The sequence below is a fragment of the Pelophylax lessonae genome, assembly GCF_965119305.1.
Source record: "Pelophylax lessonae genome assembly, chromosome: 13".
Lineage (NCBI taxonomy): Eukaryota > Metazoa > Chordata > Amphibia > Anura > Ranidae > Pelophylax > Pelophylax lessonae.
The window spans coordinates 120574037-120589931 of NC_138780.1; the positions used below are offsets into that span (position 1 = coordinate 120574037).

Genomic DNA, 15895 nt, shown 5'->3' on the forward strand with positions numbered 1-15895 from the left:
GATGGCTCTTGAAGGACTGACGCCAGCCATAGTCCACTCTTTGTGAATCTCCCCCAAATTCTTGAATGGCCTTTGCTTCAAAATCCTCTCAAGACTGCTTTTATCCCTGTTGCTTATGCACCTTTTTCTACCACCTTTTCCTTCCACTCAACTTTCCATTAATATGCTTGGATACAGCACTCTGTGAACTGCCAGCTTCTTTAGCAATGACCTTTTGTGACTTACCCTCCTTGTGGGTGGATGTCAATGACTGTCTTCTGGACAACTGTCAAGTCAACAGTCTTCCCCATGATTGTGTAACCTACTGAACTAGACTGAGAGACCATTTTAACCACTTACTGCATACCAACGTATATTTACGTGGGTAAACTTTGCGGTAGTATACCGGGATGATGCCTCTAGCTAGAGACACCATCCCGGTACCGTGGTTTAGTGTCAACGGTTGGCTTTCGGTCGGTAACGACCGATGCGGCTCGGGAGCTGCTCGATCGTTACCCGGGTGAGCGGGAGGGGATGTCCCCCCCCCCCTCCCGCCGCCTTCCGTGACTTTGCTCGGGGCTCTCGTCCCACCGGGAGCCCCGAGCACCCAGCCGGCACGTCCGCCGGCTGGATGGAGTCCTGATGAATGCCGGAAACGGCTTTGATCGGGTCTCTGATGATGTAACACGGAGGCGGCGTCCATTACGTCACTTCCGGGTTACTGAGCTGCAAAATGCGGCAAATTTAAAAAACGGCTGTATGCAAAAACGCAGTTTTTGGCATTTTGCATACATGGAAGTGTAGTGGAGGGGTCTAGGGTCTTTTAGAACCTCGATCCCTCCATAAAGAGTACCTGTCACTACATATTGGTGTCACAAGGGATGTTTACATTGCTTGTGACAGCAATAAAAGTGATCTTTTTAGCGATTTTTAAAAAAAACCTGTAAAGTTAAAAAAAAAAAAAAAAAAATAGGAAAAAAAAAAAAAAATTTTAGCCGCCCCCGTCACCGTTAGCTCGTGCACGAAAAAAAAATGTATACGGAAGTCGAGCCGCAAATGAAATCGCTGTTCAAACCATACATGTGAGGTATCGCCGCGATCGCCAGAGCGTGGGCAATAATTAAAAAAAAGAGCTACACTCTAACTCTAAACTGGTAACCGTTAAATAAATTTAAAATGTCGCCTATTGAGATCTCTATTGACTGTAGTTTGTCGCCATCCCACGGGGGCGCAATTTTAAACCGTAACATGTTGGGTATCTATTTACTCGGCGTGACATCATCTTTCACAATATACAAAAAAAATGGGCTAAATTTACTGTTTAGTATATTTTAAATGCAGTGAAATGTGATTTTTCAAAATTTTTCCAAAAAAATGGTGTTTTAAAGACCGCTGCGCAAATACCGCGTGGCAAAAAATATTGCAATGACTGACATTTTATTCTCCAGAGTCTTTGCTAAAAAAATATATATAATGTTTGTGGGTTCTAAGTAGTTTTATAGGAAAAAATGCTGATTTTAACTTGTGAACAAAAAGTGTCCGAAATAGGGCTGGGGCTTAAGTGGTTAAAGTCCCAGGAAACCTTTTTCAGGTTTTGAGTTAATTAACTGATTAGAGTGTGACACCATGAGTCTACAATATTGAAATTTTTAACAATACAGTATTTTAATTTTCTGAAATACTGAATATTCGGTTTTAACTAGCTGTAAGCCATAATCATCAAAATTAAAAGAAAGAAATGCCTGAAATATCGCTCTGTGTGTAATGAATCTGTATAATATGAGTTTCACTTTTTGAATTGAATTACTGAGATAAATTAACTTTTTGATGATATTCAAATTTTTGAGATGCACCTGTAAATGAAAAGTGCAGCAAGGAGGAGACCTCCAACTAGGAAAGTTCAGCACTAACCTTAACCACTTGCCGACCGCCGCACGCCGATCTACGTCGGCGGTCAGCCCCTCACAGGCAAAGTGACGTAGGGCTACATCACTAGCTTGTGAGGGTCTAGGGAGCGAGCGCGCGCCGCCGGAGGCGCGCTCCCGCTCCCGCGTGGTCATGGACCCCCCCGCGCGTGTGACCGGCGGACCCGATGTCCGCCGGCCACTCTGCGATCGGCGGGGGAGAGGGAGAAAGTCAGGCAGCTTGTGTAAACAAGCTGCCTGTCATTCTCCCCTCTGTATGAGAGCTGATCATATGGATCTACTATGTAGATCCGTTGATCACTCTGCATACAGCTGAAGCCACAGCCAATCACAGTAAGAATCACGCCCCTAGGGACACACACAGCCCCTCCCTCTCAAATAAAGTTAACCCCTTCACTACCAGTGTATTTTTACAGTAACAGTGCATATATATAGCACTGATTACTGTAGAAATGTCACTGGTAACCCCAAAAGTGTCAAAAATGTCAGTCAAGGGTCCGATCTGTCCGCCCCAATGTCGCAGTACCGCCAAAAAAATCGCAGATCGCCGCCATTACGCGTTAAAAAAAAAAACAACAAAAATGACAAATCTTTCCCTTAGTAAACGCAATAACTTTTGCGCAAACCAATCAAAATACGCTTTTTGCGATTTTTTTTACCAAACATAGGTAGCATAAAACAAATTGGCCGAAAATGTTAAAAAATTTTGATTTTTACTTTTTTTTTGGGGGGAATTTCATATAAAAAAAAAGGGAAAAATATTGCTATTTTTGCAAAATTGACGCTCTTTTTTTGTTTATAGCGCGTGATCAAAAAAATCGCACAGGTGATCAAATACCGCCAAAAGAAAGCTCTGTTTGTGGGAAAAATAGAAGGACGCCAAATTCGTTTAGGTACAGCGTCGCACGACCGCGCAATTGTCCGTTAAAGTCACGCAGTGCCGAATCGCAAAATAGCCCCTGGTCGTTTAGCAGCCACATCCTCCGGGGCTTAAGTGGTTAAGAAGTATTTTTTACTGAAAGAGTAGTTCCTGCTTGGAATACTTTCAGCAGAGGTGATGAGTCAGTCAATAGTAAGTTAATTTGTCAGTTCTTTCTTCTTTTTTTTTTTTTTTTTTTCTTTCTTCTTCCGTTGCATCTTCTTTCTGTTTTTCTTTCTTTCCTTGTTTCTTTTTTTACTATACAACCTCATACATGGCAATAGTGAGGGATTGGTTTGTAATAGTTCTGCATGGACATATAATTATCTGTATTTTTTTTAACTGAAACCTTCTATTGATAAAAGAAGTAGCCACAAAACATACAATGCCAACAAGGTACATCATGAAAAAGCAAGAATAAAAATGAGAAAGGTCATGTGCACATAGATCACAGCAATACTAAAAGAAATGAACATGAGATAACATTCTACCATTTGGTTGTACATTAGCAACAAACAGGGCAACAACAAGTGCTAACCCACCCAGGATAGTGGGTTTCCATGGGGGGAGCAGCGGGGAGGTCCAGAGGGTGGAGTCGAGGAAGGCCTGAAAGCAGCCCCCCTGCACCCTCCGGCCATCATCTGAACAGCATCGATTACCACTGGGGCGTACAATAGCGTCTGCCAATCGCGGACAGACTAAAGCTACAAGGACCTGGCAGCAATCCAGGCATCCCAAACCTTCCCAAATTTCTGGGGGCACTGTCGCCTCATATAAGTCAGCTTGTAAAGGGGAAGGGCTTAGTCTACAAGCGCACGCTATTGTGCGATTGTGGGAGGAGTAGACCCCCTCCAATTCTGCAGTAGGGCTTTTCTAGCATTAAAACAGAGAAAAAACAGTAGAAGCTGTGGATGCATCGCCTGCGTCACCAGATCCCCCATACCCAAGAGGAGCACTTTAGGATCCAATGGCACAGGCAAGGCCAGCACAGTACTCAGCTCCTGGGCAACAGTCCTCCAGTAGTCCTGAATTAAAGAGCATTCCCATATAACATGAAAAAAAGTTCCCACATTGCTGACATTTAGGGCACATGTCAGATTGGGTGCAATATATCCGGGCATTATCTGTATTTTAATATGTATGATCTGGCGGATACATGTAATCCCAGCCACATACAAGCAGACCTTTTACCCTGTATGCTTCACTTGAAACACTTGCAGAGTGCCTACAATGAAAGCCAAGTCTGGTTCTGAACTGGACAGCCTGCACACTTTTAACTGCTATTCATACAACTATTTAAAGTAAAGCTTTAGTTAATATGGGTCCTCAGAGCTCTTGGCATTATGTGCACTTCTACACAGTAATAGTCAATTGCCCTGACACCCGTTCTTACTCCAAACATCTGCAGATGAGCCGGGTGTCAGCACGAAATGACTGTACACTGAGGACTAAGTGAATATACTCTGAAGTCGCGCATGTTCTGCAGTCAGTGTAGAAACAGAAAAAATTGTTAGTGGGCCTGGAAAAAGGTTTAGGGGGGGGGGGGGTTTCCACTGTGCAAGGATGATTTTTTCACCCAGTGCTACAAATTGTTGATGATTTGTTGGGAACATATTGATTGTTAAAGGAAACCCTTGCTGAGAGAAATACACAGTATTGGAACAACCACTGTGCACTATTTGAAAATACTAATTGCCTGGCTGCCATAGAAATTCATACGTGCTGAGTTGCCACACCAGAAAAAGTATGCAGATCAGGAGTCTGAAATTCACTCTTTTCACTTACTGCATACTTGATCCTGGTTAGTAACTCAGACTGTTGAAGTCATTGGATCAACGTGACAGTCGGCCAACTAGCATTTTAAGAAGCAGGTCAGCAATTCAGCCTAGCCTACATATTTCAGCAAAGGTAATCTTTAGTTAAACCTTACAGTACCTAGTGTGATCCTTGCAATTATGGTGCAGGTTGACCTCCCTGCAAGATCAACTCACAGAGACCCCTAAAGTGATTAGCAGACAGTGCTGAAGACAGGTGTAATTGGTTGACAATCCTTATCTCTCCTGTAGGAATGTGGTCTCTCTTAAGAAATCACTTATCCATGACAGCCCCTCCCTGACAGACAAAGAGCCCCTTACAGAGAGCGTGTGCAGGGGACGCTCAGGTCCCAGTGTGTGAAGAACTGCCATCAGTCTTTAGCTGGCTGGCCCACACATGTCCTTGTTCCAGTGAGTGATGAGTGTTTACTTTCACCAGCCACTATGTCCAGCTAGGATCCCTCCATAACAAATTGGTGAGGATTAGGAATGCCTCTTCATTCACCTGCTCTTCAGTGCTGCATGCTCTGAGCTCTCCAGCTTTTTATAACAATATGCTCAAATCTTAACATGAATGAAGAAGACCATCTTTCTTTTATTTCCATTGTTTTAAATAAGGAACTGATAAAATTACAGAATGATACCAATAAACAGTTTTTACAATGTTTTCTGTACGCAGAAGGGAGGGTATGTGGGGTATTTACCATGTTTTTTTTAAAATGGAATAGTAACTACTAACGAATAAAATAGGCAGGCTGCTTTCATGCACCAACACCACATCAGGCTGGAGCCAGTCTGGGAAATATTCTGTATCATGGGAATTATTCATTTGTTTATTAAAGTGTATGTAAACCCATATACGTTAACACTTCTAAGAAAGTATAGTGCTAATACAACTATCAATAATAAATACATTTACATGCAATCAAATATATGTGTGTATGTATGTGTGTATATATATATATATATATATATATATATATATATAATCTCAAATGAATGTATATAGTGAGAACTAGAATCAAAATCTGAAACAAATTCTGCAACAAAACACTTTAACAGAGGTGCAAATACATATATAAAACAATAAGTATTACATCATATATAGCAAAGAATAAAATCTCCATCAAAAATAGAAAAAGTCCATGCACTGTGCACAATTAAGAAAGTGTGTACAACAGTCCACCTCAACGGATGTTCAAACAAATATTCCAAATGCACACGTGATGAGTCCCCTGCAGAAACCTTTTCTCCTTAAGAACAGGAGAAAATGGAGGAAAAACCTTCACCTGGACACTATTTGTGTATTTAGGTTCACCTCACTGGATAGCAAGACCACCTATGGGGGATGATCTAAACACGCTAATATAATGATCACTTCAGTAAGGGAATCACTTGATCTCTAAAGGAGTGGTCCCCCTAATGACGCCCGATGTGATGAAATGCGTTGGGTTGCGCCAGTATAGGTGACGTGAGATGCAAGCCAGGACCCCGAAGTGGGTGAGTGTGTAGCATAAGGAGGAAGTTTGATTGTTCGTTCGATTTTTTTGATGGAATATTATATTATGCCTATTATAAGTTGCTGTTTTGTGAGTATTTGTAATCCTTTTTAATAAATCGATTTATCTACATTACTACACTATGAGAGTTTTTCCATTATCTTTGACTTTTTCTGTGGATGCTGTCTGAGTAATACATTGAAGGTCCTTTACTGCAGTGATAATTTTATAAGCGTGCTTAGACCATCTGTCATAGGTGGTCTTCCACTTGACGACCGCCCACTGTAAATTTACATCATTACTTTGATTTTAAACACCGTTTTTATAGCAGCAGCTAGCTGCCATAACCCCAGTTTTTTTTTTGTACTGTGGGCGATTCTGCATTTGATAAAAGTGATCCCGGCGGCGGAGTCGCCACAGGATCACTTTTAGAGGCGGCGGGAGAGGTGCTTCCTTGTTGCATCTGGGCTTACCATGCCTGTCGGTTAGCTCAAAGCCGATTTAATGTGCCCGGGCAGGAAGCCGAGTAAGGGTAAGATAGCCCCCACTCGGCTCTATGCCCTTGGAGTGACGTCCAACCTCACGTCCGCCTTTTGGCCTTTAAAGGGATAATTTTTTTATCCCTTTTTTAAAGGCAAAACTATTATTTTTTTTTTTTTTTTTTTAAATTTTATTTATTTATTTTCTTTGCTTTTAAAGGTAAACAAGATATCTGGGGTCTTTTTTTGTAGGTTCTAAGTAATTTTCTATCAAAAAATACTAATTTAAAATTCTACACAATAAGTTCCAGAAAAGGCCTGGTCTTAAAGTGGTTACATGAGCGTGCTTGGACTATCCGTTATAGGTGGTTTGTTATCCGGTAAGGTGAACTTATATACACAAGTGGTGTCCAAGTGAAGGATTTTCTGCCATTTTTTCTGTAGGGGACTCATCACTTGTGCATTTGGAATATTTGCACATCCGTTGAGGTGGACTGTTGTACACAATTTCTTTATTTTGCACAGTGCGTGGACTTTTTCTATTTTTGATGGGGAATTTATTTTTCGCTATATATGTATGTAATACTTATGATTTTATTTATTTATTTGCACCTCTGTTGAAGTGTTTTGTTGCACAATTTTGTTCTGATATTGTAAAAAGTATGGATCTTTTCATTTGTTGGCGATTTCTAGTTCTCACTATATATTTGCTTACATGTAAATGTATTTAATATTGATAGTTTTATTAGTACTGCACTTTAGGGTTAGGTGATGGATGTTGTTCACGTTAAACTCTAATGCTGGAGTCTTCTCTGTAAAGTTGCATCAACTGTTCAGTAAAGCACATACGGTGTATGAAGAAAAGCCACTACCAAAGGTTTGCTCAGCAAGACTGGCAAAAGGAGTTATGAAGTTGCATTGGGTAACCAAGGACTAGTGCAAGGTACATTGCAGCTAGTCAAGAAGCGTTGTATTTGCTATAGGTGACAGGTCCTCTGGTAGCAGGGGGGTTGACATTCTGGCTCCTTCCCCAGTAGTCGGTTCCCTGTAGAACCCAGAACCACCCGATCCCGCATTACGGAGATCCATGATGACCTGGTCACATGGTAGGACAGTTAAGTGCACACATGAGGTCCACGCTAGGTGCATGGTGTGACCGCATTCTGTATCCAGGAGTGAGGTAACAGAGGTACTCAGAGGTGGAGAGCGCATGGGCACTGCAGTGTCCCTCCTAAATGCAATATGCAGAAGAGGATTGTGTGTAGTGACACAGGGCAGCTTTCTACAGAAGTGTAATTGATTGCTGCACACAGTGACACAGCTCATCTCTAAGCTGTGGAACTGCATTAACCACTTCAATACTGGGCATTTCCCCCCCTTCCTGCCCAGGACAATTTTCAGATTTCAGCGCTCTCACACTTCCAATACCAATTGTTTGGTCATGCAACACTGTACTTTAAATTACATTTTTATAATTTGTTTGAGAAAGATAGAGCCTTCTTTTGGTGGGATTTGATGACCACTGAGTTTTTCATTTCTTGCTAAACAAAAAGACCATATTTTTTTAAAACAGTTTTTCTTAGTTTCTTTTATAACATTTTGCAAACAAGTAATTCTTCTTTTTCACTGATGTGTGCTGATGAGGCTCCACTGATAAGGGTGCACTGATAGGCGCTGATGAGGCTGCACTGATGAGGAGGCACTGCTGGGCACTGATAGGTGGCAATGGTGGGCCCTAATAAGTGGCACTGATAAGCTGCACTGATTGTGTTGCCCTGATTATCAGTGTAAACAATGTACTCACTGTGCCCTGTCAGATTTGCCGATCAGCTCTTCTTTCCTCAGACAGAGACAGCATATGAGGAAAACAATGCCGATAACTGGCAAGTCTGTTTACATGTGACCAGCTATGATTGGACACAGCTGATCATGCGGTAAAGAGTCGCTGTGATTGGCCCTTTACAATGATCTGTGATCAGCTGTGTCCAAAGGACACAGCAGTCACAGATCGCCCCTGATGCGCACGCACGTGGGAGGATGTCCATGGCTCTCCCAGAACTGGAGAACCACTCTGTAGACATCTTTCGGCTACAGCATGGTCAGGAACAAGTTATTGTTACACTTTCACCTGAACACATTCGCTGTCCGGTGTGGTTGAGCGCGTGCATAGCGAAAGGTACCCTGGCGTACAGGGCGAGTAGCCCCGCCTCTGCTGACACGTTGATCTTTTTTCCACTGATAAGATGATTGTTGTTCAATTCTGTTGATTATATCAGAATTAGCTTGTGATTGGGTTACCTCAGCAGATACCCCCCAAGCTGGTAGACCTCAAAAAGAAGTCTGTTAGCTGAGATGAACATTCCAACTCATAGTCAGCTGTTCCCTTGCAGTGATAGAGAACCCTGGGGTTACCTACATTACACACAGAAGTGAATTTTACATATGATGGTAGTGTAGATGTCAGTGTTTTTGAGCAATGAGCACACATAGGCATGAGAGTTACTGGATCGGTAACAATATTATCTGTATGGTGCCAGCCAGGCCGATTAGGTGGTTGTAAAAGAGCTACATAAATGCCTTTTTACCTCCTTCATGTGGCACTATCTTCTATCCCAGATCTTGATCTGACTATCTCCTTGAGAGTAGGGGAGGTACATGGATTGATCAATCACTAGAAGAGCAGGCCTAACATAATCTTTCTCTGCTAATACCCCTGGTGCTGAGTCTGTGTTACCTGTATGACATCAGAGTGTCCTGGGTGAAGACCTTCCAGATGACAGGCTTTAATTACACTTGTGCCCGGCTATCAGTCACACTGTCTGTGTCCACAGTGCAAACCAATAGAACAATGGTTTTAAATGACAGTCCTCAGTGATCCTTAACCTCCCAGGTTTTATTAGTATCTCTATCCAAATACAGTGCAATCCAAGTGGCTGATACTGGTCTGCTTATCTTTGGATGTTATCCAAACTACTAAAACAATGGTTTCCAGTTACAAAGCTCTCTGCTGTGATCCGTAACAAGCCAGGTTTAAATGACCCCTTAATAAAATGCTTTCTGCACCCATAAATCGCTGGAAGGATTTGACTATCACTTTAGTAGGCCATACACTATGTGAATTTCATTTGATTCCTAATGAACTAGCTGAAAGTCACTCTGTGGGTGACCCTGCCACCACCAGCCCAACATCCTTCAATTAAAAAATGTATATCCTTCAATTAAAAAATTAAAGGAGACGGACAGGTTGAACAGCGAATGTCTGCATCAAATCAGATGCTGTCGCTGTTTGGGTATTCTAACAGCCACTAGGGCCAGCTGTCAGAGTATAATAGGTCCAGCAGGAGATTTGACCATGTTATGTGTGGATGGAGGAATCCTTTCAATTTTTTATTTTTCTATTTTTCTTTCAGCCTGAACACTAGTAAAAGTAATCTGTGTATGGCCAGCTTTATAATAGATTAAGTATACAAAGGGTGTTTTTTTTTTTTTTTTTTTTTTTACAATTATATTATGTAGTCCAACATCTAAAATTGCATTTTGAAAAAAATTCCTTTCAAATGCTAAGTTCACCTTTCTAAAATCCAGCTCCCCTATGTACCACTATACCATTAATGTACCCCGGTTACAGAAAAATACATGCTTTTTTTTTTTTTTTTTTAGAGCAAGGCCTTAACTTTGCCCCTGCTGTGTTCCATAGAAAACTTCATGACTTCCTGGTATTTTATTTATTTATTTTTATTACAGGTACTTATATAGGGCTGTCAATTTACTCAACATATATACAGTATATTATACATTCACATCAGTCCCTGCCCTCAAGGAGCTTACAATCTAAGGTGGTATGGTATGTAGATTTGGGACATGAGAGCCAGTAGGACACAGGAAGTAGTTTACCAGCTGACCTCATTAGCACACACACACCCACACCCTGAACCCATCAACTAGGGCTGCAGGGTATCAAGCCCTCCTTCCATGCCTGCATTTGCCTGGCTTGTCAATGTAAGCTGCCAAAACTGCTATGTTTGCACAGCATCCCCAGCTCCTGGCATCCCCAGCATCTCTCCAGACTCCAAGCATGCTGTGGTGTTGACCTACCCTTTTACAGTAAGTATCTTCATTAGAAAACTTCTTTTCCAATGCTGGTCCAGTGACAACTCAACATTTTGGAGTGGTCATTAGGACAAATGGGGTAAAACTCCCTAACAGGGATACCGACAGAAATAAAATCCTGATAGGTTTGATAACCCTTACTGACTTTACTCGAAACGAAATTACCTTTAGATACTACCTTTAGATACACTTTAACTGTCAAAAGGCAGTGAAAAAAGAGACCTCTAAACTGTGTTGGAGCCCCTTGCAGCATTTGGGTAAAAAAAATAAAGGCTAATTATAATAATGACTAATGTTTACTGACTAAAATCAATCTTATTATGAGGACTTTTACGAAGGATTTGTTTGGTTATTTCCCCTTTACAAAAAAACTGCCAATGCAGTTAAAAGGGTGCCTGTAGATAAAAAAAAAAAAAAAAAAACCTGTGCAGCTTTGATTAACCACTTTCCGGCTGGCCGCTGTGTATTTACTACGGAAACGTGGCGCTATTGCACGAAACGATATACTTGTAAGTCATTTCGTTCAATAGCCACTAGATGGTGCCATTGCGCAGCCGGTGGCACGATGGTACCATCATTGGCTAGCGGGGATGTCAATCAAAGGGTCTGGTGGACCCAATGTCAACCGGCCATCTGCTATCATCCCCGCGAGAGGCAGAACAGTGGTGTAAACAAGGCAGATTATCATTCTGCAAGGGGACAAGATAGAGAACTTGTGTTCCTGCTAAGCAGGAACACAGATCTCTGTCTTCCCCCAATCAGTGCATCCCCCCCACAGTTAGTAAGCACCCCCCTAGGGACACACTTAACCCTTTGATCGCCCCTGATGTTAACCTCTTCCCTGCCAGTGTCGTTAGTACAGTGACAGTGCATTTTTTATTTTTTTTAGCACGGATCACTGCGTTAAAGTCACTGGTCCCCAACAAGTATCAAAAGTGACAGATGTCTGATTTTGTCTGCCGCAATGTCGCAGTCCCACTAACTATCGCTGATCGCCGCCATTACTAGTAAAAAACATGAATAAAAATTCCACAAAAAAAGTAAAAAATATTGTTTTTTTTTTTAAATTGGCACTCTTTTTTTGTTTAGCGCAAAAAAATAAAAACCGCAGAGGTAAACAAAGAAAAGCACTATCTGTGAGGAAAAAAAAAGGACATCACTTTTATTTTAATATGTTTTAACTAACTTTATATCTTGTTAAAGAATTTTGCAGGATGGGATCCCTACTTCAACACTTCGGTCACAGGACCAGAGTGGTGGTGTTGTCACTCTGCTCCCTCATAGTGCACGTAGCTTAGAGGAGTGGCAGAGAATTGCCGAGTATTATGTGGAAGGACCTCGTATGGAGCTCATTGGAGAGCAGGTAACTTTAAGAAGAAAAGCTTGTTCAAACATATCACAGATATGGGGGTTCATTTACTAAAGGCAAATAGACTATGCACTTTAAAAAGGTGCAGGTACACTCTGCAAATGAAGTTGCTGCAGAGCTTAGTAAATGAGGAAGCTCTGTTGACTTCCATCATCCAATCATGTACAAGCAAAAATTATGTTTTTTTTTAACCACATAACGCAAACTGACGTAGACCTACGTCGGCTCATTTTAAGTGGTTGTACTGGGATGATGCCTCTAGCTAGAGGCATCATCCAGGTACCGTTGTTTAGAGCCGGCGGTCGGCTTTCCGGTGGTAATGGCCGATGCGGCTCGGGAGCCGCTCCATTGTTACCCCGCTGAGCGGAAGGGGACACCCCCCCCCCTCCCGCCGCCTTCCGCGGCTCTGCCCGGGTCTCCCGGTGGGACGGCTGGATGGAGTCCCGATCTAAGCCGGATGCGGCTTCGATCGGGTCTCCGATGAGGTAAACCTGGAGGCGCCATCCATAACCTCACATCCGGGTTACTCGGCTGCTAAAGGCGGCAGTTTCAAAAAGTGAATGTATTAAAAAATGCAGTTTTCTGCGTTTTGAATACATGGAAGTGTAGTGGAGGAGTCTAGGGTCTTTTAGACCCCGATCCCTCCATAAAGAGTACCTGTCACTGCATATTGCTGTCACAAGGGATATTTACATTGCTTGTGACAGCAATAAAAGTGATCAGATCTTTTTTTTTTTTTTAAAAAACTGTGTTAAAATGAAAAAAAAAATAAAATAAATAGGAAAAAAAAAAATACATTTTAGCCGCCCCCGTCGCCGTGAGCTTGCGTACGAAAGAAAATGTATATGGAATTCACGCCGCAAATGAAATCACTGTTCAAACCACACATGTGAGGTATCACCACGATCGCCAGAGCGTGAGCAATAATTTAATTGAAAGAAGTGCTACACTCTAACTCTAAACTGGTAACCGTTAAAATTTTTTAAAGCATCGCCTATGGAGATTTTTATTGACCGTAGTTTGTCGTCTTTCCGAGGGTGTGCGCAATTTTAAACTGTAACATGTTGGGTATCTATTTACTCGGCGTGACATCATCTTTCACAATATACAAAATGGGCAAACTTTACTGTTTAGTTTTTTTTAAATGCAGTGAAATGTGATTTTTCGTAATTTTTCCAAAAAAATGGCGTTTGAAAGACCGCTGCGCAAATACCGCGTGACAAAAAATATTGCAATGACCGCCATTTTATTCTCCAGAGTCTTTGCTAAAAAAAAAAAAAAAAAAAATATATATATATATATATATATATATATATATATAATATAATATAATGTTTGGGGGTTCTAAGTAGTTTTCTAGTAAAAAATACTGATTTTAACTTGTAAACAAAAAGTGTCTGAAAGTGGTTAAATTTTCCTTGTACGTGAATGGATATTGTTGGCAAAGTAAGGTTTTACCTCATTTACTAAGCTCTGGAGCAGCTGCACAGTCTATTTGCTTTTAGTAAATCAATCTCTTGGACTACCATTTTTGGAGCTATGGGAGCTCTTTGGAGGTGGAGTGGGGAAGGAGTATTCAAAGCAAAATTCTACCAAGCTCCACTTATACATGGCACATTATAATCTTAAAAGAGAAGTATGGCCAAAGCTGTTTGGCCCTACGTCCCTGAAGATTACAGGAGTGCACTTAGTCCTGCACTCCTGTGACCCGTATTCAGCCAACAGCAGCCTAAATCCACTGTTGGCTGACGTCACTCAGCCACTCCGGATTCTGGAGGGATCCCGACTTTAAAATGATCAGCAGCTGGCTAAGCCTCTAAGTGCGCTGCCTGAGCATGCCACTTGTATTCGTATTTCATTTTTCATTTTCATTTTTCATACAAAAACTGAACTGATTGAAACAAAAATCGTATGAGAAGATTTTTTGTGCCTGTCCCATCGGATAGTATTGGATGAATTGTCGTGATCAGCTCTCAAGAGCTGTGTACTAACCATCAGATTGTCGTACATTTGCTTTGAAATTGGTATTTTACGTACAATTTTATGATCTTGTGTACAGGCCATTAGGTTAGTTTATTAAAGGCAGCTCACTTTGCAAGGACATTTTCCCCAGAGCTTAGAGAATGAGGTGAAGATCTCAGAAGAAGCACAGAGGTTAAGAAATGATAAGCTCAGAGTCCTGTCTACAAATGCTCGCAGTTTAGGTAAAAAAATCAATGAACTTGGGTCAATAATGGCATCTGAGAATGTAGATTTAGTGGCTGTTACGGAGACATGGTTTAATGAAAGAAATGACTGGGACATAACCATACCAGGGTACTCTTTATACAGAAGAGACAGAGAAGGCAAGCAAGGAGGAGGAGTGGCCCTGTATGTGAAAGATAGCATTAAATCTAACCTAATACAAGTTGGTGAGGCCAACATAGAGTCAGTTTGGGTTACGTTGCAGTTTGCTAATCATGCAGTAACTCGTGTAGGTGTGATATATAGACCACCTGGTCAAGTTAAAGAACTAGATGATCTACTAGTTGAAGAAATAGCTAAAATGACAATGAAAGGAGAAGTTATCATTATGGGAGATTTCAATCTTCCAGATATAAACTGGAAAAACAAAATAGCAAGTTCTACCAGGAGTACAGATATTCTAAATTCCCTACTGGGGTTGTCTCTGCAACAAGTGGTTGAGGACCCAACCCGGAGGGAGGCCATTTTGGATTTGGTATTCACAAATGGGGATTCGGTATATGATGTCATTGTAGGCGAAACCTTGGGATCTAGTGATCACCAGTCAGTGTGGTTTAATATAAGAACTGTGAAAGAGTCACACCACACAAAAACAAAAGTTTTAGATTTTAGAAAAACAGACTTTTCAAAAATGAAATTAGTCCTTATCAGACTGGAACGGATTACATGGAGTCCAGGAGAAATGGGACTACTTAAAAGGTGCATTATTGAAGGCAACAGAAAATTGCATTAGACTTGTCAGTAAAAGCAAAAAAAGGAAGAGACCACTGTGGTACTCAGCAGAAGTGGCCGAAATCATTAAAAATAAAAAGCTAGCATTTTGTAATTATAAAAAAACCCAGAGCAATGAAGATAAGGAAATCTACAAGATTAGGCAGAAAGAGGCCAAGCAAGTTATAAGAACTTCTAAAGCGCAGGCAGAAGAAAAACTAGCTCAGTCTATGAAAAAGGGGGATAAGACATTCTTCAGATATATAAATGAAAAAAGGAAATTAAAACAAGGAATAACTAAATTAAAAACAAAGGACGGAAGGTATGTAGAAGAGAATAAAGGGCTAGCCGACTGCCTTAATGAATACTTCTGTTCAGTTTTTACAGAAGAAAAAGAAGGAAAAGGACCTCCACTTGAAAGGATGACTAATGAATCGTTTGATGCATGTGTCTTTACAGAGGAAGACGTTCTAAGATTTCTGTCTAAAGTGAAGACAAATAAGTCACAGGGTCCTGATGAGATACACCCAAAATTATTAAAAGAGCTTAGTGGTGAGCTGGCAAAATCATTAACAGATTTATTTAACCAATCATTAGTAACAGGAGTCGTCCCGGAAGATTGGAAATTGGCAAATGTCGTGCCCATTCACAAGAAAGGTAGTAGGGAGGAATCGAGCAACTATAGACCAGTGAGTCTGACATCAATAGTAGGCAAATTAATGGAAACCCTATTAAAGGATAGAATTGTGGAACATCTTAAATCCCATGGATTGCAAGATGAAAAACAACATGGGTTTACTTCAGGGAGATCATGTCAAACAAATCTTATAGATTTTTTTGACTGGG

The 15895-nt window shown here is 41.1% G+C and overlaps 1 protein-coding gene across 1 annotated transcript in view; it reads left to right on the top strand.

Moving 5' to 3' along the window:
• Positions 1–15895, top strand: part of LOC309569394 (uncharacterized protein) — a 326566-nt gene that overhangs the window by 61430 nt on the left and 249241 nt on the right. Inside the window, exon 7 of the mRNA XM_082275209.1 lies at positions 11929–12088. Coding sequence (XP_082131335.1) covers positions 11929–12088 — 160 coding nt within the window. The remainder of the gene's footprint in view (positions 1–11928; positions 12089–15895) is intronic.